At 34.6% G+C, this 26,107-nt stretch overlaps 1 protein-coding gene across 1 annotated transcript in view; it reads left to right on the top strand.

The window, feature by feature from the left end:
• The first annotated feature begins 322 nt into the window (after nucleotides 1-322).
• The window catches only part of Mdfic2 (MyoD family inhibitor domain containing 2), a 111,776-nt gene continuing 85,991 nt past the window's right edge, over nucleotides 323-26,107 (top strand). Inside the window, exon 1 of the mRNA XM_063259717.1 lies at nucleotides 323-398. Within this exon, the coding sequence (XP_063115787.1) occupies nucleotides 323-398 (76 nt within the window). The remainder of the gene's footprint in view (nucleotides 399-26,107) is intronic.

Genomic DNA, 26,107 nt, shown 5'->3' with positions numbered 1-26,107 from the left:
AACAGTGTGTGTATATTTTAATATTAAACCTAAGTAATGAATGGTGAGTGTGAAAGAAAGGGGGTGGCCGAAACTTTATCCATTTAAAACGAGTTCATTATTTTTACCCAGTTTTGTAGTGTGTCATTTTAAGTAAGTACTAGCCTGAAGGAGGTTTTCATTGCTTTGAACCACAGGCTTTATATTACCTTAGGGGGAAAAAAAGGAAAAAAAAAAAGCCGCAAGTTGGATGCTTCTGGCAGCAACACAAATCTAGCAGCACCCAGGGAGGGAGTGTGTTTGCTTCTTTGCTCATTTCTGGCACGGAAGAGGAATGCTGGACATGGAGAGACAAGAGAGGCTGCAGTACACTGCTCACCAGTCCCACACCTTGGGCGTCCTCCCTCTGGAACACACAGGTAAGTACACCAGGTGCTGATGCTCCTGGCACGTTCAGTGTGAGCAAGCCTGGAAAGTCAAGTGCACTGCACGAAGGTATCTGTGTTCTCCATACCCTCAGGGGGTCCAGCTGGACTGGTACAAGTCCTAAAGTTCTTCAGCCAATAAATTCCTGAAGGGGTCCTTTTTGTGTAATATTGCTAAATGCATGTTTGTATATTACTTTGCAGCAGGCTTTCCTTTACAGAATGAGAACCACTGAAACAGCACCTGAATGTTAGCTTGTTTTTTTTTTTTATTATGAATCCATGGCTGTTATTAACCTGTTATTCTTTCATGTTCAGAAACTGTAAAAATTTTATAGAAACCCTTGTTGCTGAATAATGGAATACTATGCCACACAAAGTTTACTCCTCAATGTCAATGTTCAAAAATAACACAAATGGATAAAGTAAACAACTTAACATAAGACAGTAAACTGAAACACTTCAGAAATAAAATTGACTCACAGGATAGCAGTAGTCGCTAAATATAAAACCTGAATGTTAGAGATTTGGGTTCTTAATGATTTTTATACCATGATTCTGTTTCCATTTAGATGTCAGAAAGTGAGCTGGAAAAGATAAAAGTAAGAACAGCTGAGCATTTTGAAAATGATAAAAATACAGTTTCTTGGTTGAAGGCAGGTAAGGCTTTCGTTCTGGATTTTCTACTGGTGTAAAAATTGTCCTTTTTTTCTTAAATTTAAAAGTAAGAGGTAGAGAGAAAGGAATTTTGCACAAGACGTTCAAATCATAGTAATAGTTCTGATTTTGTATTTAACATACACATGGAAGAAGACTATATAATTTGAGGACGAATATTTTTTTAAAATATAATCACAGAAAGTAGCGCATTATATAGGAAATAATGCCTACAAATAGAATTACCATTCACCACAATTGGAGAAGCCACCTTCCCCTGGGTAAAAGGCTGTTAGCCACCAGCACAGCACGCGAAAGATGGTTTCTTGAAATATACACCCAGATCAATATGTTCTCCCATGATGAGTACTTTTGAAAATATTTCTAAACTCATGATTATTTACTAGAAGTCTTGGTTTTTATTATCTTTTGGTTTTATGAGCACAGTAATGCCTCTTGAACTTGATTTGATATTTCATTTAAAAGAAATGCAGCATCTTTTCCACCACCTTATTAACCTATTAAATTGTAAAAGGAAAGCATTTACATAGTAGAAACCCTTAGATATTAGTGTATAAGGTTATGAGTCTAATAAATACGTTGAGAAAGTTATATAACCCTCAAACAATAATAATAATAACTGCAAAATCTGCAGTGTTTATTGGTACATATTGGTGGTTTTGCTGAATCATCATGACAACACCATGATACAGTTATTGCCCTTAATTTGCCAGTGAAAGCACAAACACTTAAAGAGTTAGAGTAGCTTGAATAAAATTTCAAAATTAGGAAGTGTCAGAACTGAGTTGGAATTCCAGGCTATATGACTGTGCAGTACATGAATTTAACACCCCTTATGATGTTCTACCGAGAACGATGGTTACATTACTTGGTAGATATGATCTATACTAAAAAAAATTGTTTCCCTGCAGGATAAAATCAACATCTCCAACTTCATCACACTATCATATCCATTCTTATCTTTAATCCCATCCTATTTCTACCCTTATTTTTAAAAAATTACTCACTTAAGAAAATAATTTCTTCTGCTCAAGTGCCCAGCAACCAAATTTAACAGTGAGGGCTCAACTCCCAAAAAGAAGTTATTTTAGGATAAAAGAGACAAAAATAAAGTATTCTCAGAATCACTTCCTTCAAAAGCCACAGTGCTTTAAAATTCTCTGATATCTTTCTAGCAAAAGACCATTTAAATAGTCTTTAAAACAAACAAAGAGAAAAAATTAACTTGGGTCAAATATGCCCAAAGATTTTCTTGTGATTCCCAAATTCATAAAGAGAGGTAGTCTTCACTATTACTTATGTTGAAGTTTACCTCATTTATTTTTATTTTTACTTACTCTATGCTATAGGTATCTCAGAAATGGTCATGAACTTGATAAACTAGTCATTTCCTGAAGAATTTTCTTTTCTAAAAATTATGTCCATTAAGAATAATTTAGGCATTGAATTCTTGCAATCTATAAAATCTAATTTTTCACTTGACCTGTTGTTCCCATTTGGACACTTCATTTAAACTACACTCAAATTATGCTTACAATATTTCATAAAAGGAAATTGAAGCAGATGCCAAGGGACAACACCTTAACTGGACATTAACAAGATGTGTTAGTATTCAAACAAATGTTTTGCTGTTAAGAAAAAGTTCATGGATTGACTTATTTTTTAAAAAAGACAAAATGGTATTCACAGTGGAAAGAATGGTGCATTGGAAGTCACACATGCATGGATTAAATCTTGGCTCAGCTGCTTACTAGTGGCCGAGGCATGCTGCTTCACCTCGCTGGGCACAGGATTCCTTGCCTGGGAAATAGACTGCTTGTTCTGTGGGATTATGAGGATGCGATTTCATTAAATCTGCTTTTCACTCTTTAAGTTATGAATCAAAATAATAGTTTTGTGCTTGTGTGTGTGAGACCTTGATTCACACCTTTTGAACAAGCTGCACTAACAATACCAAGGTATATTTTTAAAAATATTTGGCCCATTCCTTTATTTGATCCCACAACAACCTGGTATTTAGTAGAATTGTCCCCAGCTCACCAGTTAAGGTACTGATGTTAGAAGAGGTGTTGGATCTTGCACAAACTTGAAGAACTCATAAATGGCATATTGAATCTCAAATTCAAAAATTTCCTATTTTTAAATTCTTCTCTTATCATTAAATCACTTTATCATTATGGCACCCTCTAAGAGTCATCATTCAAAATATTAGATTCATCTTCCTCATCTTTACTATCTTGCTTTAAAAAATGAAAGAGATGTTTTAAGTTCTACAGAAAACCGTTTTTATAAAATAACCTGAAAGACAGTAGTTGCATCTCACGTGGCATTCCCTCCCTTGCCTCCCTCTGGGCCTCCAGCTGAAAACTCCCCACTGTTAAAGTAGAAGAAATCAGAGCCATGCCTAATTAAGGCTGCAGCATCTACTTACAAGGGTACACAAAGCACCAAGGGAAACCTGTGAAGTCTGGGTGAGTATATAGTCCTGAGTAGTAACCATCATTCATTCTGAGTGCTGATAGTATTTCTAACTTTTCATCTTCAAATATTCATGCAATTTATCCAATCCAATTCAATATTTATTAATTGTGGTTTCATTACAAACAAGGAATAAGCATGGTGGAGAATAATATACCAAAAAAGCACACTTGCATTCAATGAACTTATTGGATAATCATCTTGCTTTTGCCTAAAAGGCAAAAGCTCTTTATTTGCTTTCTATTTGCTGTCACAGGATTATGAGACAGACAGCTTTCAAAGTGATGTCTAAAAATGGTGAAAGCCACAACCAAAGAGATCATCAATAATAAGGTTAAATTCTGTTTTAGAAGCTATCACCAATAATAGTGGCAAACAGTTTGAAAAACACAACTAGGAAACATGAAAATGTACTAATTTTAAAATGAATTGGACTCTGTTTCGCCCTCTCTTAAACCACTCAGCAATAAGGCATGTTGTCTTTCACTTCTAGACATCTTAAAGTTTAGATTAATAAGATTACTGTATTCTAAAGGAAGAATTCAGGAGGATATAGGTAGTGCCACAGAAATAAATGCTGGAGAGTAAGACAGCTGATTTTGAAATAAGATTCCCAGGGACCATGTTTGGAGAAACTTTATTTTATGATAATCAGAGAAACGAGACACAATTTTTAAACAAGCACCAGGAGAGATGAACTGCATCACGTTACTATGGACCAATGTGGTCCAGAAAGGTTGGAACCACCCGCTTATACAGGTGGAGAAGAGGTATTCCTGGGGGTAAAGCAAAGTCCAGACGATGCCTATTTTGGCACTAGGGAAATGAGCTTGTTGGCTACCTATTTGTGTGTGAATTAACACAAAATGAGAGGGAAAAGACTGAGTTCCAAGTATATGGTAAGTTGAACATGGTTCCATGTTGTCACTGAAGGTCTGAGATCAAGGACTCACACAGTATTGAAATGTGACTTGTGCATCTACATCTGTACCTGTTGTGAAGGACAGGGCAAGGCAGGCAGAGGATAGCAAAGAGGGATGGTAATGGCTACGATAGCAATTCTTTTCTCAGCCCCAACAGGAGAAACATAGGACCTGAATAGAACTCAAGAAAATAAGCTCTGATGCGAAAAACTATATGGAGAAAAAACTGATACAACATAGAAATTGGGGCAGAAATGACAGGTGGAATAGGATGGGTGTAATATCCCATTAATCCAGGGAGCATTCTGGGAAAGCATTTCAGTTCTTGTACTTACACCATTTGATAAGGAAGAGAAACATCAAGATGAAGAAATTGAAGTCCTTAAATTGTTGCTATTTGCAGTTTAAAATCATAGCATGCCTACTGTTTGAACTGCATACAATTTTTTATATTGTCTCCTGATTTTTCAGGGAAAAGTGGAAGTGTGGATTTATATGTGAAATCTCTTGATTGCTCAAGTATTAATGATACAAGTAAGAACAAAACAACAATGAAATCAACACAAAACAAAGGCAATGAGAATTCATTGTTCTATTTCTGTCCACAGGTTTCCCAGACTGTAAGTCAAGTTCCAGGACTTTGTCCTCCAAACATAATCTAATATAGTTTCCTGAAATCTAGTCCTTTATAAACATCATTGCATCAACACAGATATCCACCCCTTCCCTTTCTATTTATTCATACTAATCTACCTATCTATCTAGCTATGTGGAGCTATTATGTAGACCTACATAATTATGTGTATGAGCAAAGTGAAGTTAATAATCATTAGACTTAAAAATGTGTAATTAGAAGTACCAAAGTATGACTTTTCCTTCAAAACATTGGCTGTTATTGTTTTAATGGGGTTGTAACAAGCAGTGAAAGAAAATCATCCCAAGTGACAAGTGTTCCCTCAATGCACCAAAGAAATAAATTGGCATCTTGAATATATGTTATCATTTAATCAAAATTATTAAATATTAGAGATTAATAATCAAAAACACTGAAAATACTCCCAGCAGTCCAAAAATACATGTACCAAAAATTCTCTTTTAAAGCAAAACCTTAAATCCCACCTTATTCTTGTTCTCCATGTTTGTTTATAAATGAAGTGGTGAAAGTGTCTTCTATTTATTGGCATTCATAAATTCACTGGATTTCTCTTTAATTCTAAATGAGGGGAAATTATTCACTTGCTCAGAAATTAATTTCAAAACATGAACATTAAAATGCTTCCAAAATACTCATTTTATTCAATTAAGTAACCATTTGACGAGGCGCCTCTTGAACTCACAGAAAACATGCTAGGAAAAGAAAGATGCCAAAAATTGAAAATGTCACAGTTCCTGCTTTCAAGGAACTCATATGTCTAAGTACTCTATTACAATGCCTACATATTAATCCATGCTAATTCTGTCATTCAGATAATTCTCATTTATAAAAAGGCTATTTTTGTGTCTAGTTTGAAAATTAAGCCACACTAATGCTTTTTTAAATTGTTAATTTCCATGAACAGCATATTTTGAGATTCTTTTTACTATATAAACAGAAGAAATGAAATCAGTCATTCTTATTTCTTTGCTTTTTATTGACTTATGAAAATGTGTTATATAGTAATCAAAATAGGTTGAGGAAAATGTAACAGCCAAACAGTTGTTTTGTTTTTAAGTACAGCTAGTAGGGGAAATCAGATAGTAAAACATGCCCTTAGAAGTTATATAAATAACTAAGACAAGGACCCTGCCCTAGTCTGCCTTGTGTTTGCCATAACACAATGCAAAAGATTGGTTAATTTATTAAGAAAAGAAATGTATACATTATAGTTTTGGAGACAGGAGAATGGGACCACATCTGGTAAGGGCCCTGTTTTGTCCTCCTATTTCAACACATGCTTTTTGGAAATATGTTCAAATTCAGCAGTCAGTAAGAAAATGATTTCACAAAGCAAATTGGTCTGAAGCTTGGATACAAGATGATGTGATAGAGACAAGTGTGGGGACTAACTCTTAAGCTCAAAAATCAAGGATTTTTGTCTTTGGGGGAGCTGTGCCAAATGTTTAAAAATAATTCCAACAGGCAGAAGAGGTAATACCCTATGACTCAGAATGGCTGGAGAGGGATGGTCGATGAGCACCCCCCCCACACACACACACACACAGGAAAGAAAAAAAGAAAAAGAAAAAGAATACAAGGAAGGGAGTGAAAAAGAGAAGCGAAAGTGCTTAATTCAAAAATAATGAAGGAAGAACTTTTAGTACTTTTTTCCTAATTAGAATTAAAAGCCCCTAGACAGTCTAAGTAGGAAAGACAAGAAATCATTTGTATTGCATAAGGTAAAGAGAAGTAGAAACAAAGCAGAGGACTGAACTTGATGAAGAGAAAGATGAGAGCAGTACCACGTGAAACTATAAAGTTGAAAAAGAGATCTGGATATGAGTATATTGGAAATAGAGCTCACAGAATTGGCTGGTTCTTTGGCATGGGGCAACAAAACGAAAGTTTGAGGCTGACTCTTGCCTCAAGACCTGCATGACGGCCACACTGGGTGGAGAAGAATGAGAAAGAATTTGATGCAGGCTGAACCAGCAGATGTGAGTGGGGCAAGTTAAGTATGGGAATGCCTCAGTAACTTTTCCATGGAAATTATCACTTGGCAAATAGAACATATGAGCTCAGTTAACGCATGTTGAGTAACGTAGAAAAGAAAGTCTTCTTGAGATTTTGCTTAGACCTGAAAGATAAGGGGGTCAATATATGGGGAAAATAATGGAAAGGAAATAAAATTTCTGGTAGAAGGGATGGGAAGTTTAAAGGTGTTGGAGCAGGAAAAAAAAATGTGTCATTCCCCAAAATTGGAGAGGCAAGTGTGACCAACACATACTGACATATTAAGAGAAAATGGTGCTTCATAGATGAGGATAGATTGTTCATCCTGGAACAACTCTTACGGCCTTTCCCAGTATCTGGTCAGCATTTTTGCTTCCATTAAACTCTTTCACACTGGAAATGCCTACCAAAGACTGCATTTATATTGTAGCAAAATATATCTCCTGACTTTTGATTTTTAAATAATAGATAGTAAAGACATCAGTGGATAACTTATTACTTTTAAAATTTAGCAAAGTTAAGTCATAATTAGTTCTCGAGAGGAATGTTACAGATACTGATTCTGGCTAAGTCAATGCAAAGGGAATTTACTGGAAGATGCCAGATAAGAACAAATCAGGCTCTGGTAAATCTGAAAGATGGCAATATATTTATGTTACCACTCCTGGAATGCATGAACTCCATGCAGTCTTATGTCCTTTTATTCCCTTCCTCAAGACTCCAAGTCTCAGAAAGAAAAATCAGTGGCTTTGGCCGTAGGTCCACCTCCTGCATAAGCAAGGAAGGGGACTTTGAATCCTGCAAGGCCACATATAGTGGTAAGCAGAAGCTTTTTCAGGAAGATAAGGGTTCTAGCACAAGAATTAAGGCAAATAGATGCTTCACTGCCCAAAATAATATGTCTTCTAAAAGCCAGTATAGTAATGACCTGACTCCCAGTGCTTTTCTCCACAAGGGATAATATTTTCTTATGAACCTGACATGCTGCTGATGAAGCGCTAAACATTTCAGGAAGGAGAGTACTTACTTTAAATGTATCGGCCTTCTACTAAAGTGCAAATGTCAGAATCATTTTGATTCCTTGATAACCTTATTTTATGTTTAGAAAGTTCAGGAAAAGATGAGATCTTCTGTGTTCTCATAGGTCAACAAATTAAATTCCAGTGGCACATCCTCCAGCTGATGGTTGAAATTTCTTTCCAATCAAGTCTATAAAGTAGTAAGTTCACTTTGCATAAAATGATGATGTTGATCCCCATGGGATGGAAGGCCTAGAAGATGCCATGTCAGCCTTGAGTCTATGACCAGATGAATTAATCAGTGCAAAGTCCCTGTAAGTTGTTAAAGAGCAGATTTAAAGACTCTTTTTCAATGTACATCAAATCTAGAATGATCTTAGTTCAACATTATTAATTGAAATTTTATGAACTAGGAGTGAAACAATCCATACAGACTGGAAACCAATTCCTCTTATCTCAATGGAAAGATGAAATTTTCAGCTAACTACAAACTTTGAGAGATTTATAACTTTCAAGAGAGATTTTCAGTAGGATCATTCATTTTCATATATGTCACAACAGCCATTGATGTGATACACTTAATCAACATTAGTACAAAGACCAATCTTATAGTGAGAGGGAAAAGTCACTTACATTCTATGCCTCAAGAATAAGAACATTCTATTTCTTATATATTTTACCAAAAGATACTTTAGGTTTATACGATTATGGCCCATTTCTTTCAGGTTAAGAACCACATTTAAAGGGAATATACTCTAATAAAATGTACCTACATGAGGTGTTCACCAGACCATTAGTTTAAAAAACGAAGAAAGAAAGAAATGTGAATAAAGCAAATGAAGACATCACTCTACAGGCATAAATCATTTCAACCATTTTATGCTCAAGCCATTATTTAAGTCTGTGGAGAAGTAAATGTGCAGCAAAGACAGAAAGCAAGGGCAATGACAGTAGTTTTACCAGTGCATAACTTCAAGAAATAGTACAGAGGGCGACTCACAGAGGTATAGTATTAAATAAGACATCGGGTGACTCTTTTTCTTGAGCAGCCTTTGCAGGACTCTTAACCACAGCAACTATGCTGCAGAGGGTGAGACTTCTAATTGCCAACCTGGCAATACAAGAAAATCTACTCGTTAACTTCTCTTGCACTTATCAAGTTTTTCTTTTTTCTGTTTTAAAAATTCAGCATTACAAATAGGAAACCAAATTTCTTCTAGCAGTACTAAAAGATTATGTAGAACATCTTGAATGTAAATTTCATTAAAATATAAAAATTCTACATAAGTAAACTCTTTGGGAGAATGAAGAGTATAGCAAATTCCATATTTAGACCTCAAATTATTAAAAAAGATACCACTCTTTATATGTAGCTTCAAACTAATTTCTTAGACCAATATGTGCAAATCCAGATTGATGAGACAAACCTTTCATACTAAAAGAAGCATTTGCTTTATAAAATTAAGTAAACCAAATCATTTCCTGCAAGACAGACTTACACAAGTAATATACAATGATTCTCATGCTCAAGGAACTTATAATTCAATTGAGGAAATAAAATGCCAGCAGTATGTCCTGTTTGCTGTAGGATTCAGACAAACACTAGCTCTACTGCTATATTTGAAATACAGTAGGGTGTGCAAAACCGATTTGGTTGGAATTTTTCAGTATCAAATCTCACACACACCAAACAGTTCCTACGGTAGACACAATTTTCTCTTACATTGAAACACAATATGTGTTTTCTTTTAATGAACTTAGAAAATTAGGCTTAAACAACTATGATAAAGGATCACTCATAAATAGTAGGATTAAGTATAAAATTCTAATTTAGATCTCTTACATATGTCTGCTAAAGATCTTTATATATTTAAGCTTGACCACTCAAACAACTACTGTCCTTTTTTAAATAAGGAAAAAGTAGAGATAAAATATAAAGATATAGATAGTTAATACTAAAAAAGAGCCTACTTTTCTGAGAGAAATAGCTAAATGAGCCATTTATTTAATAATGAAGAAATTGCAATAGAAATAGTACTTTAAAAATAACAATTTGTAGGCACACAGAATGAATACATTGGAGTGTTCAAATTCAGTATGTTAAATCTCTAAATTATGTAGGCCAACACTCATATATTAAAAAGCAACTATCTTGACTCTGAATTAAACACCAAATAACTAAGTATGTGCTGGGTGTGGTACTTCATGCCTGTAATTTCAACTGTATGGGAGGTTGAGGTAGGTACTAGCAAGTTTGAAGCCAGCCTAGGCAAATTACTGTACTTTGTCTCAAAAAATAAAAATCTTTTGTGTAGATACCTCAGAAGCAGACAAGTGCCTAACATTCACAAGGACCTGGGATTAAGTCCCACAACAGCAAAAAAAAAAAAAAAAAAAAGCAAAGAAAAAAAGAAAGTATGAGTTCTGTAGCAAACTCATTCTGTGATAGAAGAATCTTTGTTGTTCTACCAGTTTACTTAAGGAAATCAATCTATCCTTCAACTCTCCTAGATAAATGAGGAGAAATAACTAATTCTCATGATTTTATGGACCAAAGGATGATGCTAGTTAGGAGTGAAATTTAATTTTAAAAATAATCAACAGAAAAATTTTCCATGGGTAAAGAATAAAAATGTATAGGATTATGTTACTGAAGCAAAATATTTTATTCCACTCTTCTCTTTAGGCTTCCAAAAGTACATTTATTGAATATCTTCTATCTATAAGAAAATGGGGTGGTTTCTATGAAAAGTCCAAACATAACTAACATGCAAAGTGCCAACAATCAGTGTAAGTGTGGTGTTTCAGTTAGGAAAGTTCACATGTGTCAGTAAATTTAAGTACATGAGTGTGAATACTCTTAATTACCAAAGGATATTTACCTCTATATTGGGGACATTAGCTAGCCCCTGGGCACAGTAGATACACACAAATATAAAAAGTGGAAAGAATAAATCAGTAAAATGAAAAGACGATATAGGGCTCAAGATAGGAAAAAAACACCTTTCAAAACTTGAAACTTTGGGAATTAGGCCAGGATATAAATCAGAAGTAGAGATTAAATACCCAGTAATGCCATAATCTGATTGAATATGGAGGCTTAACGTGTGGAAATTCTGTGATGTGTTCCATTCAGAGATCAGGGCTTATGTATGACTAGGTACAGGGAATGAGAAGAATTTCAATACCAGGCTGAAGCAGATGAACAAATGTTACAATACAAAGCTAAGCCAGCCTGGGGTTAAGGTCAGGAAAACAGGCAGGGTTTAATGAAAATAGAATCAGCTCTGTGCTTTAGAAAATATTTGTGATTCAATGACCTTTATGGAGATGGATTGTAGGAAACTGGAAAAAGTGACTGGTCAGAAGCAAGTTGTAACCAGATAAAGAAAGAATGACTTCTGAATGAGACACTGGTGTTCAGGGCAATGGAAACAGAGACTATTCCCTAAGAGAGTACTGGCCAAAAGGTCTTCGCTGTGGACTCTGCTATACGGAATAAGACAGCTGAAACTTTTCAGGTATTTTACAACTCTGTGTATATAAATGGAATTTCCAACATATGTTTATGTGTATGACTTAACATAAATTATGTTTATTTTTTAAAATTAGAAAATGCAAATGACTAATGGTACATATTCACACATTAACTTGTAATTGTAATAAAAATATGATATGCAAAATATTTAACACATGTTTCCTAGGTATCAAATTAATGCAAATACTTTTCTAGGTTAATGAACACAGATTTACAGCATGATTTCAATGGCTGCACATATAATATTCCATGAGAGAACAAAATATTTGTAACTAGTTATTCCATTTTTGTGGTTCAAGATGTTTCAAAATTTTTTAAAAACTCAAACTTTATAATATGTTTTTGAAATTTCCTGATGAACTGGCTAATCAAAAGCACAGTGTGAGCTTCTCCAACTTTTAAAAATTTTTATTAGAACATTTTTTAGGAAATAATGGTTATAGTCATTGTGAGGGTTGGTACATGTACATGCTATTGTTTTTTCCCTGCCACTTCACCTCTATTTTTTTGCTAGCATCAGATTCATTTATTTTATAAGTCCTTATCAAATTAATTATTCTCTTACCTTTGGATTTCCAATGGCTATTTACAATCTGTTGCCAACTCAGTGTCTCAATTCAATTGCATAAAAGTCATACAAAGAAAGTCTTATTTTTTTCTACAAGTGAAAAAGTTAAAGAGGAAACCCTTTTAAACAATTTGGTTCAAAGTCACATAGGCAACAGGACCGGGTAAGAGGACCATGTCATAAGTCACATATTCTGATCCCAAATTCATTATTTTCCATCCTGGAATATACGTGAAAAAATCCTAAGATACATAATGAATATCCCCTTATTTATATTCACTTTAATAGCTAAAAATAAAGGAGACTAGATAAATTGGGGAAAGTCACTGAAGATGATACATGTATACACTTATTGTTCATGTAGTTGGATAATCTAAACATCTGTTTTGAAAAGTCAAAGTGATTTGAATGGGAAGGAGAACTTTGTAATAAAATTAAGAAAAGATTCAGTAGCTGAATTATCTGTAGATTGTAGTGATTAAATAGTGCAGAATGAATTATAACTATATAATACTGCTGCATTCATATCTGAGATAAAAGTTAGAGTTCAGTTGCCTTAATATTCAGTCATTTAAGACATAAATGAATGATATAGTTTAATATATTCTCCTTGATGTTGGCTAGCTAAACAAAAACATGGCTGAGAGAAGAGGGAAGTAGAAATCTTATTTTGTCAGCTTATCTTTGTGAAACAAATACTTGAAAATAAAACATATTACATCAAATAGTGGGGGAAATAATTCCAGTGGCAGAATAAACTATGATAAGATTAAGAAAGAGCAATATATTTTTGCACTCTAATAAACAGATCAAAGCCCTGCAAACATAAGGATATTTGGATGCCAAATACAACTTTAATTTTCAAAGATTCTTATCTCATAACACCATCTCTCCAGCAATAAAATTTATATTACATACACTTCTAGCTTCTAATATTCAGCAAGTAGCATCACCATCATCCTTAGGCATGATCCCAATTTTTCTTTGTATTTTAAATTTTTTAAAAACTTGTCTCTTTAAATCTTCAAACAGTACAGATTAATAATAATAATAAAAAAGACACCACTCTGTACAAGTCTAAAATCAGAATCAAACATTACACCGTTATGATAGTCATCAGGGATCTGTATTAACAGACTTGCCCAAAAGTTTTTCAATTCTGAGTTAAATTCAGATATACTTTGGTGGTCAAAAACCTGTGAGTTAATAATTCTTTTTAGTAAAAGCTATATTTAAGATAGTCCAATAAGACTACAAAATACTTGATTTCTTAGTGTGTACCCTACAAAGAATAATGAAATGAGTTTTTTAACTCATCTTATAAAAGGGAGAAAAATAAATTAAAAAAAAATTTTACATCTTTTAAGGTGGAATTTAACGCAATTCAAAGAATTCTGATTACACAAATACAGGCATGGCTTTCCAAGGCACCAGGACATATGTGATAAGACGTACCACTGAGATTGTATGATTTTGTCATTAACAAAACGAACTAGATTTAAAACTTGATGGAGAGCCAGGTGTGGTGGCGCATGTCTGTAATTCTAGCTCAGTAGGCTGAAGCAGAAGGATCACTATGGTTCAAAGCCAGCGTGGGCTACATAGTGACTTCAGGTGACCCTGAATTACATAACAAAACTGTATCTCAAAACAACAACAACAATTTGATGGGGGTAGGGAAAAACAGAAGTCTAAGTTAGTTTTTGGGTCACCAAATATCTACTCTTAATTTCAACAAAGGCATTATATCTTTTTGTGGTCCCAGGAAAGTACCTTACAATGTCTTTGCAACTTTCTCCAGTATATACAGGTAAACAAGAAAGCTCCTTGACTTTATTTATTTTTTTAAGGATTGATTTTACTAGCTATACAAAATAATTTATGTAATTATTAAAACTACGCAATGTCAATTTTGACAAGTCAAGTATTGTGTTTAAATATAAATTTAGTTTGCTTTTAAAAGTAAGCAGGGTTCAATGAGAGATAGGTTCCTGTCACTTTAGTATAAATTTTGGAGGGGATAATGTATTTCCAAATTCATCTATCTACGCATTGGTTACACCTGTTTACACTGAAGGCCATTGGATCATATACTAGTTAGAAAGGCAGTAAGAGAGGCAGGTCACAGGGGATTTATTAGCAGTGTGAAAGAAGTGTATTCTAAGGGCAATGGGAAAACGTTAAATGGCATTAAGCACAGGAAGACAATTACATTATTATATTTGCCTTTTAAAATAACCACTCTGCCTGCACAGCAGATTGCAGAAAAAGTGATAGATTGGTGGAAAGTGAGAGAGGGCTTGTGATAGCCTAAAGGGGTTAAAAGAATGACATTGTGAATTATGAGAAGAGAAACTCTGAGAACTGAAAATTAAAATTGTAAAAGCTTCCAGGCAAAGTGGCTGCAATGATTAGGCAGAAAAGAATTTACAGTGTCCAAGTTGCTAGGTAAATGACCACGCTTGTTACCCAACTGAAAGTATCAGAAGAGATGTAGAGTACATTCTAACTGATGAGATCAAAACACAAATTAACTTTTTAAATTATCATATTTACAAGAGTATGTTAACTAATATTAAAGTATTAGAAATGATGAGCTCTAAAATTTGGGGTTCAGTGCTCTTAAAACTCAGATCACCTAATTTAAGTGTATCACCTTTCAAGCTTGCTTTGGATACAATAGTAGTAAGGAAATATGTTTGGAATCTGTTTCAATCACTTACTGTGGAAACAATCAGCTAAAGACTTGGAAAGGGATTTAAACTAAATTTCACATCCTTTCATGTTTTAAAGTATAATTTAATTTGAGGACATAAAGGAAATGTACTATGTGTAAAAGACATTTATTTTATTTATTTTATCTTTGCCTTGTTAGGAAGAAAATATTCTGATAAACACAGCTTTCATTCTTTCCTTACCAGTAAACATGCTATTAATTAGAATTAATTATGTAAAATAAAACATTAAGAATTCTATTAAGGTTTTCAATAGTTTTTATTATTTATCAGCAGTTTTTATTATTTATAAAGAAGCAGTGAGATTTGTAAATCAGAGTTGTTTCTGTGTTTACATAGGTTGAGCTGTGTTATTGCCATGAAGGCTGCATATATGATGATTGTGCCTGGACCGTATATATATATATATATAAATGCTGTCATTGGGAATGGCAAAATTCATTAGCTGAAAGTTTAGAATTACTCACACTTAAAACATGTATGTACTATTGGTTAGATGTTGATCTTGGTCAAATCACTTTATAACAGTAAGCCTCAGTTTCAGAAGCTATAAATCAAAAATAATAATGGTTACAGCAGAACACACAGTTAGCTGCCTTCTCAAACAACTCCCATTCTTTTTTAAGGAATCTTAGTTATGTTTAAGACTCCATTGAACTTGGTGCTCAGGAAGCCAGTTCCATTACCAATCTTAGAAACAGAGTGAATTCTGATCAGTCTAGCCCAATTACAGTGATGCCACTGCTCTTACCAATGATGACCTTAGGCAATAGTTTTTCAAGTAAGTTGGGACAAAGAGACTAAAGTACAACCTTCTGGAGACTTCCCACAAAGGGACTGAGTTGGGTTAGGTTGGGTTGGGTTTAGTTGGGAGATGGGACTGTTTGGTTGTATTATTTTGCTTTGTGTTTCTTATTTTGTTGATTCCTAAGAAAGTTCAAACTAAATGAGTCTCCTCTTTTAGATGCTTTCAAGTCTTTACACAATGATTTAAACCAAGAAAGCCATCTTATAAGAGAAATCAGATTGAGCACAATTTCACACACCTAACCTATAATGTTATTTTTAAAAAGGAAAACTATGTGAGTTATTACATAATTATTATTTAAGTGGTGTTTAAGCAATACTTAAGTATTGCTGAGCCATTGATTTGATCAGTCTTTGAGTCACTATACTGCTAAAATTGATAAGCAAGTAACATATTCCCCTATTTTTAAGTTGCTTTAAGTGGAAAATCATCCAGTCTTTCTAGTGGCTACCTCACAAAATAAGCAATAATGAATGAAGAGCACTTAGCACCCAGTAATAACCAAAATTATTTTACCTTTTTGTCATAGTTAATTTTATTCTCTTTTTCCTCTTACCTTCAAGAAATGTGTAGTTTCTTACTTCTTTCTATATTCATCTACAAACCTAGAGCAGTGTAGCTCTCCCACTGCTTAGACACAATACCCCAAAAATTCAAAATTTAAATGAGGAGAGGTTTAATTTAACACTCAATTTCAGGGATTCAGTTAATGGTTGGATGGCTCCAAGGCACAAACATCATGGTGGAAGGTCAGGGGAGAGCAAAACTGCTTAGTTTATAGTAGTCCAGAAATATAGCCAAGGAAAGCACCCAAGAAAAGAGGACAAGGTGCCAGATATACTAACCAAGGTCAGACTAACTCAGACACACCCAGAAAACGTGGCCCACCAATTCCCTGGGTGTCTTTAACACAAGATGACACAATCAAACTAAACTGTCATATCCCAGCCTTTGCCAACTTGACACTCAAACACAATTCCTTAAGCCACATTTAATATCCAAATAACTGAATGGTTATGATTCTATCTAACATAATTATCTTAGGTACAATTGGAAACACGAGATTCCTTTCTCAAAATCTCAAGTTCCAACATTTTTCTAAAGTCAAAGACTCTTCTGAGGCTCAAGCCAAACTCTTAGTTGTGAATCTGTGTAAAATAAGAAAACAAGTTATGTAATTCTAAGATAAATGGCACAGGGTAAACATTCTTATTACAAAAGGGAATGATAGAGAGATATAATAAATAAGAACAAAATAAGAGTGAAGTCCAGCAAAGCAATCATTAAATCCTGTATCTTGATGTTCAGAGTCTGGGGTACATGAGTTCCAGAGCCGTGGGCAGTCCCATGGCTTACGACCTTGTTCATTGCAGTCTACACAGCTTCTGCTTGGCATGGCTCTGCTCACAGCCTGCAGCTTTCCTTGGCAGAGCTTTCACATTCCTGGTATCTCCAACTTCCTGGAGTTTCCTCTGTACCTTTTACTTCATTCCCACAGCTTCACACACTGATCTCTCAGGGGTACCTTGTCTGACCTCCTGGCCTGGGTGGAAGCCTTCCTGACCCTTACACTTACACTCTGTGTGCTGATAAAAACAGCATCCCATGGATGACAGCCAATGTCTGATTTCAGCAGAATTGGTAGCAGGATCCCTTGAACCATGTCACAGTGACCTTTGAGCACCTAGATGGCTAATCACAATGAAATGAATCCTGGGAAACCAATTCTCCAACAGGCCCTTCCTGAGAAGGGGATTCAGGGGTTCTGTTCACAAAGGAAAGGTTTACACTTTTGTACTCTGGAGTATACAAAGAATGTGGCCTTGTTGATTTCTGAAATGTCCACAAAGCATCTTTCTGCTTGATCTCACACAAAGTACTTTGTTTCTTTTTAACGAAACTAATCTCCTTAGCAGCTATACCATATTTATAAATGATTCCTTTTGAGTTGAAATTTTAGGTTTTCAATGTTTTTTCTGCTCTGCCTTTTGTCTCCGATTTTCACTATAAATATAGCTAAAAGCAGCCAGCAATATAACATCAAATCCTGAATGTTTCATTTCCTTGATATTTCATGCACCAAATTAATTATCCCACTGCCCTAATTCTCTGTTTTGCACAATGTCTTAGGATATCTGCAAAATGTAGACTTTCCGACAGAGTATAACATACATGACCAATAGTGGAACTGCCAGGGGAATCTGAAACCTCCCAAGCCTGGTTTTTACTCTTCACATTCCTATCGGTGTACTGGTCCTCCAAGCTGTGACTAGAATCATTTATGAAGCTCTGCAATGGTTTAGAGCTTCTCTAGCCTGCATCTCCAAACCTTTCCAAGCAACTCCCACAAAGCAGTTCCAAAGACTTTCATCCAAATGGTCAGGTACAGTTCGCCAATAACCTCATTTCCCCAATATTAAATTTTCTGTCCAAGTCAGCTTTCCTGTTGCTTGGCCACAATACCTGAAATCCACAACTTACTTTAAAAACAGGAAAGTTTAATTGACCTTGGGATTTCATGGGATTAAGTCCCTGCTCCAAGGTCTGAGCATCGTTACAGAACAGTGTGGCAGAACAAAGCTGGTCAGTTCACAGTAGCCAGGAAGCTGAGCAGGGGATAAATATGAGAGAGGTGAGGAACCACATATGCTATCTAAGTCCGTGTTTCCATCATCCACTCCAATATACTCAACAGTGTGCTCGCCCAATGCCACAGGTGGCCTCAAAGTCAATCAAATTGATGTGATCAACTTGTCACAAAAAGTATCTGTCAAAAGTTAATGGTTATAAATATTGTCAAAGGAAAGTAGACAGAACATAAGTACATTCACATCTTGTATTACAAAGTCTGTTCATGAGTTATGGTGGACAGATTTAGTTGTCAAAAACAGATGATGTTTCATAGAGGACAGTATTACAAAATTAATTTAATCAATATAGTCTATTCTAAAGAAAAAGATTTTTATAAGCTGATTTTTAAAGTCTAGAACAGTATGAGTTTGAAACATCTAGCATTTCTTAAGCACTGAAAAAAGAAAGTAAGATAGAAAGTTGAACACTTGACAATGTCTTTGTAAAACCAAGCTGTATCCTTAATAAAAATTGATAAATATTAAAAATTCATTCTACTGTTTCCTGGGTACATCCTTGATCTTCTATGCATATCCTTGAGTGACTGCTTGTACCTATATTTGTATGCTCTTGCTTTTATCAAATAACTCCTCATTTTCTTGTTCCAAGAGTCTTTTTGTGTCTCAAGGTGTACCACAAAAATAAAGTGATAAAAAGTGGTGCAGTTCATTTTACCAATTAGTAAATATGACCAATCCAAAGTAAGTTTTCTCATTATTTTTCTTTCCAGTAAGTTACAGATACTCATAATTTCTTTCCTTAAGATTGTCTGGATAAATATTAATGTAATTTTTACAAATCCTATTATTTTAGTGAAATACAATGCTGTGGAAAGAGAAAATGGGAAGGAAAGGGAGAAGTCTGCAAAAAGAAAAAATCTGATTTTATAACAAACACCATTTTATAATATTTGTTGGCCAGCTAAAGTACACACATAGAAACACACACACAAGCACATCTATATATTTTAAAACATGTAACTAAAATTTCAAATTGCACTCAGATATTTGGGCAATCTCACGACATAATATTAACAATATATGTGAATTTGTCATCAACAGAAATCAAACATATTTCTGTAACAATTTTATATAATTTATTGCTGATATCATAAAATATCACTCATTATAGTCCAACATTAATTATTCATATTATAGGTTTTATTTTTTAATGTATTGATAATTATATATATATATATGTTACTATATTGCCATTTTAAAAATGTTTTGATAGTTGTTTTCTTTTGTAATACTATGTGTTTTATTATGTACTTTTAAGAGCATTCTTCTAAAAGGCGCACATAGGCTTCATTAAATTTCCAAGTTTCAAACAATATTAAAAATCCTCAAACTAAAGGAAAACAAATGAGCAAAATAGTAGAAGAAATCTAAGAAGTTGGCGGGTGCAGGGATATTAATTAGCACCTTATTATTTTACTTATTTTTTAATTTCAAACCACAAAATTCAGTTTTGCAGCTGTGCTACCTACAAATAATCTTCACTTCTTTCAAAACAATGAAAACTTTTAAATTTTAAGTAATCAATTATATGTCTATTTCTTCTGGTAGATAATTTTGTATCATAAATACTCTAAGCTTACTGTCGAAAAAATTGATTATACATGATTTCTATCAAAGTGGTTCTACCTTGAAAGGGAACATTTACCAAGTCTATCTTTTTATTACCAGTTCTTTGTGTAAAAAATGGGGAAAAAATCTGTCTTTCTTTATTAGAAAACTGTGTGTGTGTGTGTGTCTGTGCTTCTGTGAATACTCAAAGGCAACGTTTTAAATATTTGTGTATCATAATAGAGAAATTATTTGCAAATTAATTGCTTTCTATCAAACCATTACTTTAATCAAGCCATTACTCCTTTAGGGCTATTTCTCAAAAAGGAAAATTAATCTCAGTGCAAAATGAATATAAAATCATCTGAAATTAAAAATAATCGCAAGTTTAAAAGCTCTCTTGTTTTTCAATGTTTATTTGGAGAATCTCCACTATAATTGGGTTCTAGTACCAGAGGGATGAGTAACCCTAGTGCCAAGAAGTGAAGTGGAGCTGGCTGTGGTGCTACCGTGCCCTTCACAGACACATCTTTTACCACGGTGACCAAGAATGTCCACGGACTTCATGGAAATCTTGTTTACACTAGCAAACACTCTTGCACCTCTTGTTTGACAGATGCACATTTTATGCTGCCTGACCATGGCTGTGGTGCAGTAGCCCAACTCTGTGCTCTTCCTGTTTTAGGGGAAGCCCAGTATTCTTCATATGAAAGGTGCAAATTTAATGCATCATAAAACAGGAAACAAGTTCACAAATTTTTACCTACAGATCCTGGGCAAAATGCCTAATAAATCAGGAGAGAACTCCTCAGAGACAGAGATAGGCAGATAGCGGTGTACATAGCAGAACAGAGTGGAGCTCATCGTAAATATATATGCAAGCCCAAATGGTTCATTATAAGGAAAAGACAGGAAGTTAGGGAGTTCAACATGCTACACAAAGAGATGTCTCTAAAGTCCTATCTCCGGCCACAGCTTGAGCCATGTAGGCTTGGTATAGAACTAGAAACGGGGTGGAAGGTGACTGAGTCTTGTTTCTGGTATGAAGAAGTTCCACTTGTGTTCAAAATGGGTCCTGAGTCAACATAAAATCATCATTTAGCATAGTCATCTCTCAAACCAAAGAAGACAGACATGCAGCTTCCACTTGTGGATCCCTTTATGCACTTCCTTCCACACTGATCATCATACTTCATAATATGAAGTAACAGTGGCTAGATTTACCATGTGTCAGGTGTAGTGATTGAAGCCAGGACCTTAAAAGCCAAGATGACTTCTACAGTGAAGCCTCTAGACATTCCAGGCTAATAGGAAATTATTACAAAATCAATTAAATATAAATGCATGCGATCAATATTATGAATGAAAATCACAAGTTTTGTGTGTGCATCAGTCAGTTTTGCTGTCATTGAGACAAACTACTTAATGTCCAAAATTCTAAGGAGGCACATTTTAATTTGGCTCAGGATTTCAGAGGTTTCGGTGCAAGGTCAGCTCGCTCTAAGGATGCAACACCATAGTGAAAGGACATGGGACAGTAAAGCTTCTCAGTTCATGGTGGGGGGAAGCAGAGGAGGGGAACAGCGGCAGAGAGAAAGTGGCCAGGGATCACATATAGCACCCACGGCCACACCTCCATTAGCCATAGAGACACACACAAAAGTGTGATTTACTAATACCATAGGTGGAGCCCGAGCCAATCAAGTTGATGAACTTCACTATAACAGTTTATTATCTCATTTAATCTTTACAAAAATTCCATGACAGGAATATTACTATCCCCAATTCATAAAGGAAAGATTGAATAAAGAGACAAGGAGGTGTCACATTATTAGAAACAGGAAAAGCAGACCTGGAAATAAATAAAACTAATCATAAAATAATTGATTTATATTATATTTATATTTACCTTATGAAAAAAAGGCTATTCAGCTGCGAAAAACTTGTGCCTTATATTTGACAGATAAAGCTTAATGAATGAATAAATGTTTTTTGGAGGGAAGAGGGTACTTCAAATGATTAGACAAAATTTAAGTGATAGTTGAAGGACTTCTACACTCTTCTAGAAAGCCAAAAACAAATTCTGCAGACTGTACACTTATATTATAAAGATACTGAAGTACTCCAAATTTAGTGAACAACTACCACATAAATAGCAGATGCATTTCATCTTAAATTGTTCCTAATTTGTTGTCAGTGACCCTCAGAAGCTCTATATTGAAGGGGATTCTGAGAAGGATGAAGGCAGCAAGTCTGACCCAAGTACCAGAGAAGAAAGCACATCACATTTGCAAAGTTTTGCTATTGCTAACCACCAAGGTGCATAGAGCTGGGCTAAGAAGAGTTTCACTTTCGCAGGAGAAACGTGTGGAATAGTTAAAGTGTCAAACACACAGAAGAAGTATAATCCACTGTAAAAGGTACAAGAACAAAGTTATGTGCAAGATACTGGGTCAGTCTAGAGAAAGGAGGAGTCAGGAATTCTGCTAGAAGAAATTAGTAACTCCATTTATTGTTTATAATAACAATATTGGTGAACACATTTTGAGTATTGCCCATCACAATTGCCTAAGCATTTACATGCATTTAAACACTGCATAGTCTTAAAACTCATAAAATGGTTGCAATTTTCTCCATTCTACAGATCAGAAAACTGAGCTGTGGTTAATGTAACTTGCCCAAGATCAATACTAGGTGAAGGAACTGGTTTTAAACCTCAGATGCTTTGGTTCCAGAGTCTTTGATGTTAACCATTGAAATATGTGATAAAGATTTTTAATGATAAAGTTGCTTCAGGAATATCATTTTCTTTAGTAAAAGGCAAGTAATTTGGAGCTATATTGATTTCAGTTTAACCCATGTAACAACAGCAATGAAACCTCAAAAGGATATGGATTAGCTATACGAATCCCATTTACTCCTGATGCTTGTCATTCTTCAAAGACAAAAGGTGTTCTATTTTTGTTTTGCTTTTGTTTTCACAAAGGTTAATGGAGTTTCACTGCAAAAATATGAAGACTCAAATGCAAATTTTCCTAGTTAAGAATTTAGGAAACAGCTAACTTTATAAAATTACAGGGCAGAATAACAGAAATAAATCTTAGGGATTTACAGGTACAAATATCCTGGCATTGTCGAAATTGTAATTAACACTTTTCATGTTAGTTAATGTCTATTAATTGTCTCTTGTGAGATAAAGCCTATCATTGAAATGTAACATGACTTTTGCCTTCATGAGACTTTAGAATAAGTTAACAGTTGTTAAGAACTGCATTTATAAAAAACAGTTTAATGAGGCTTCAAAAACACGTTCATTCCAGAGTTTTAAAAAGCTTATAGCCAATATTCCTGCCACACAGTCTGGAAAATTCTTCTGTATAATAGTGATGTGGGAGAAAATTAGACATTGAGGATCAAAAGTGGAGTTAATAATCTTGTAAAATATATATTAATTATTTTATTTTTGACATTTTACACATTTAAAAATAAATTATGTACTCATCATCCAGATTTAACAGATGTTAACATTTGGCCATATTTGCCTTTGCTTTTTTTTTTTTCAGAAATAAGAATCATATAATCTTTATTTTTCTTAGTATAAAACCAACTAAGATTCTAACATGAAACCCCTTGAAACACAGACAAACCCAACTCTTATGATAATAGATATAAAGAAACTGACCAAAGTATGAACCCAAGCGCCAAGCTGGTGGGGACACAGGAAGCTCACTGGAGATAGAAATGGAGATGCTGGGACAGGTGGGACTGGAACCCAAATCTTCCTGGGTCTGAGACTACTTGTCATAGCAAATGCTGCTGCATGTAAGGTTCAAACAGTATCCTCAGGACCTTTGCTCTTTGTATCCCTCTGTGGTATCCATGACAGTGTCCATGACTCTGAACAATAACCATCTAGTTTCAGCTTTTGCCAATTTGGTCCCTATTCATTCAGCCATTATTGTCTTCCATCTGCCAGGCACAGTACACTCAAACAGAACAACCAGAATCAATCAGTTAGACTAGATATTTTACAAGGCTCTTGCAAATCAATTCTGTGTCTTCCTACCTAATAAAGAAGGGATTCACAGGCATCTCCTGCCTTGGGACTGCTTATATATCAAACCACCTAGTGCTACTGGTGGTTCCAAAATAAATGCATTCTATTGTTTGATCATTGATCACCTCTAAGACCAATGTGGGGGGGGGAGAGAGAGACAGAGAGAGAGAGAGAGAGAGAGAGAGAGAGAGAGAGAGAGAGAGAGACAGATAGACAGACAGACAGACAGACCGAGACAGAGAAACAGAGAAAGACAGAGACAGAGAGACAGAGAGAGACAGAGAGAGACAGAGAGAAATAGACAGACAGACCAGATCCTCAAGCTACTAGTCTCAAGCCTTGATGGTACCAGCACATTCACATGTGTCTTCAGTTGCTCATTCCGTTCTGTTTGTTTTGTTTTGTTTTGTTTTGTTTAAGAGAAGGTCTCTCCATGTAGTGTGGACTAGCTTTAACTTGCTTATGTAGCCCAGGCTGCTCTCAAACTTGCAGCAATCCTCTCTTAACCTCCTAAGTGCTAGGACTATTTGCATGCACCACCATACTCCATTTTGTTTTGTTACCAGAGTTAAACCACTTGACAAGTCCATGTGAACACTCAATGGTTATAAGACTCATCTTCTGTTCTTCTTTTTCTATTTCGTATTGGTGAAAGAATGTTGGCCAATTCATTCCATTTACTACTATTTACTTAGTATTTTCCTTTACCTGGCACTATTCTAGGTATACTCTAGAAAGAATAAACAAAGTAGTCATAATATTTGTACTTTAGTGAAGAACAGTAGCTATTAATTTAACAGATAAGTATTTAGTATGTCCAATGTCAATAAGAACTAAGGAGTAGGAATAGAAAAGGCATAAATAGGGGAGTCAGAGAAAGTTTCTGGGTAACACCTGGATAGGGGCGATCTAGTCAATGCAGGGCACACATTCTGACACTCGCAATTCAAAGAAGAGGTTTAACTTGACTCAAGTTCTCTAGGGATTCATGCCAAGATTAACAAACTCCAATGCAGAAACACCATGGCAGAGGAAAGCTGCTCACCTTATGGCCACCAGGAAGTAGAGAGAAAGAGGAGAGACTGGAAAGAAAAATATATCTGTCCAGATCGCAGCCTTAATGATCTACTTCCTTCAACCAAGCTGTATCTCCTTTTTTAATTTTTTTTAAAATTTTATTTAAAAGGGAAAAGAGAAAAAACAAAACAAAACAAAGTGGTGTAAGGGTACAAGTAATACAGAACTCCAAAAAAAAAAAAAAACAGTAAGAAATCACCAATTAATAGATTACACATTATCATCTTAGAGATAGTTGCTCAAGTCACAATATCAAAGCATACAAAGTGGACATTCAAACAGTGAGACTGCAAACAGTTGTGTTCAATGATCCAACCAAAAACATTAATATGGTCAGCTATTTAACACCCCTAAACACATTTGCAGTTGTATCCTTTAGAGCACTTTTTTCCCCCTCTCTTTTTTACAACAAAATTTACACATTTTGGGTTTTATTACTCCTTAGTTCTTACTACTTTTTTTTGGAAGAGAATAAAGTCAAATATGGCAAAACAAAGCTGTCAGTCAAAACCAAGGATAGACATAGTACATGATGTAAAAACAGAGTACAAGGTTATCAACAATGGTTGCCATAATGCCTCTTGCTTCCTTAAAAAGAATTGTCTATCTCATTAGGTATTATAAAGTTGAACAAAACAGTAGAGAACAAGACCAATAAAACTTAAACATTGTAAACATTATAGAACTTCCAAAGGAGATAATAGTCAAACCAGAATGGGCATCATAGTGAATCTTATTGCCTTCAAAGTAGTTGCCTATACCCTCAAACTTGATACTATCATACAGAACAGAACAGAGTCTAATCAGTCAAAACAAGATAGTGGGAGTATTACAGGACTTCAAATCAAGTTAATAGGAAATCAAAAAAAGTTACTATAATATATCCTGTTAATTTTTAAAAATTTTCCCCTTAATTAAAAAAACATAAAAAATAACTAAATAATTTTTATAATGAATAAGGGAGAGATTGAGA

Source organism: Cavia porcellus, unplaced genomic scaffold (genome assembly GCF_034190915.1).
Source record: "Cavia porcellus strain 051 isolate PalLab524CR breed Dunkin Hartley unplaced genomic scaffold, mCavPor4.1 scaffold_13, whole genome shotgun sequence".
NCBI lineage: Eukaryota > Metazoa > Chordata > Mammalia > Rodentia > Caviidae > Cavia > Cavia porcellus.
Note: the sequence above shows the minus strand (reverse complement) of the source record. Positions and strands in the feature narration are given on the sequence as shown.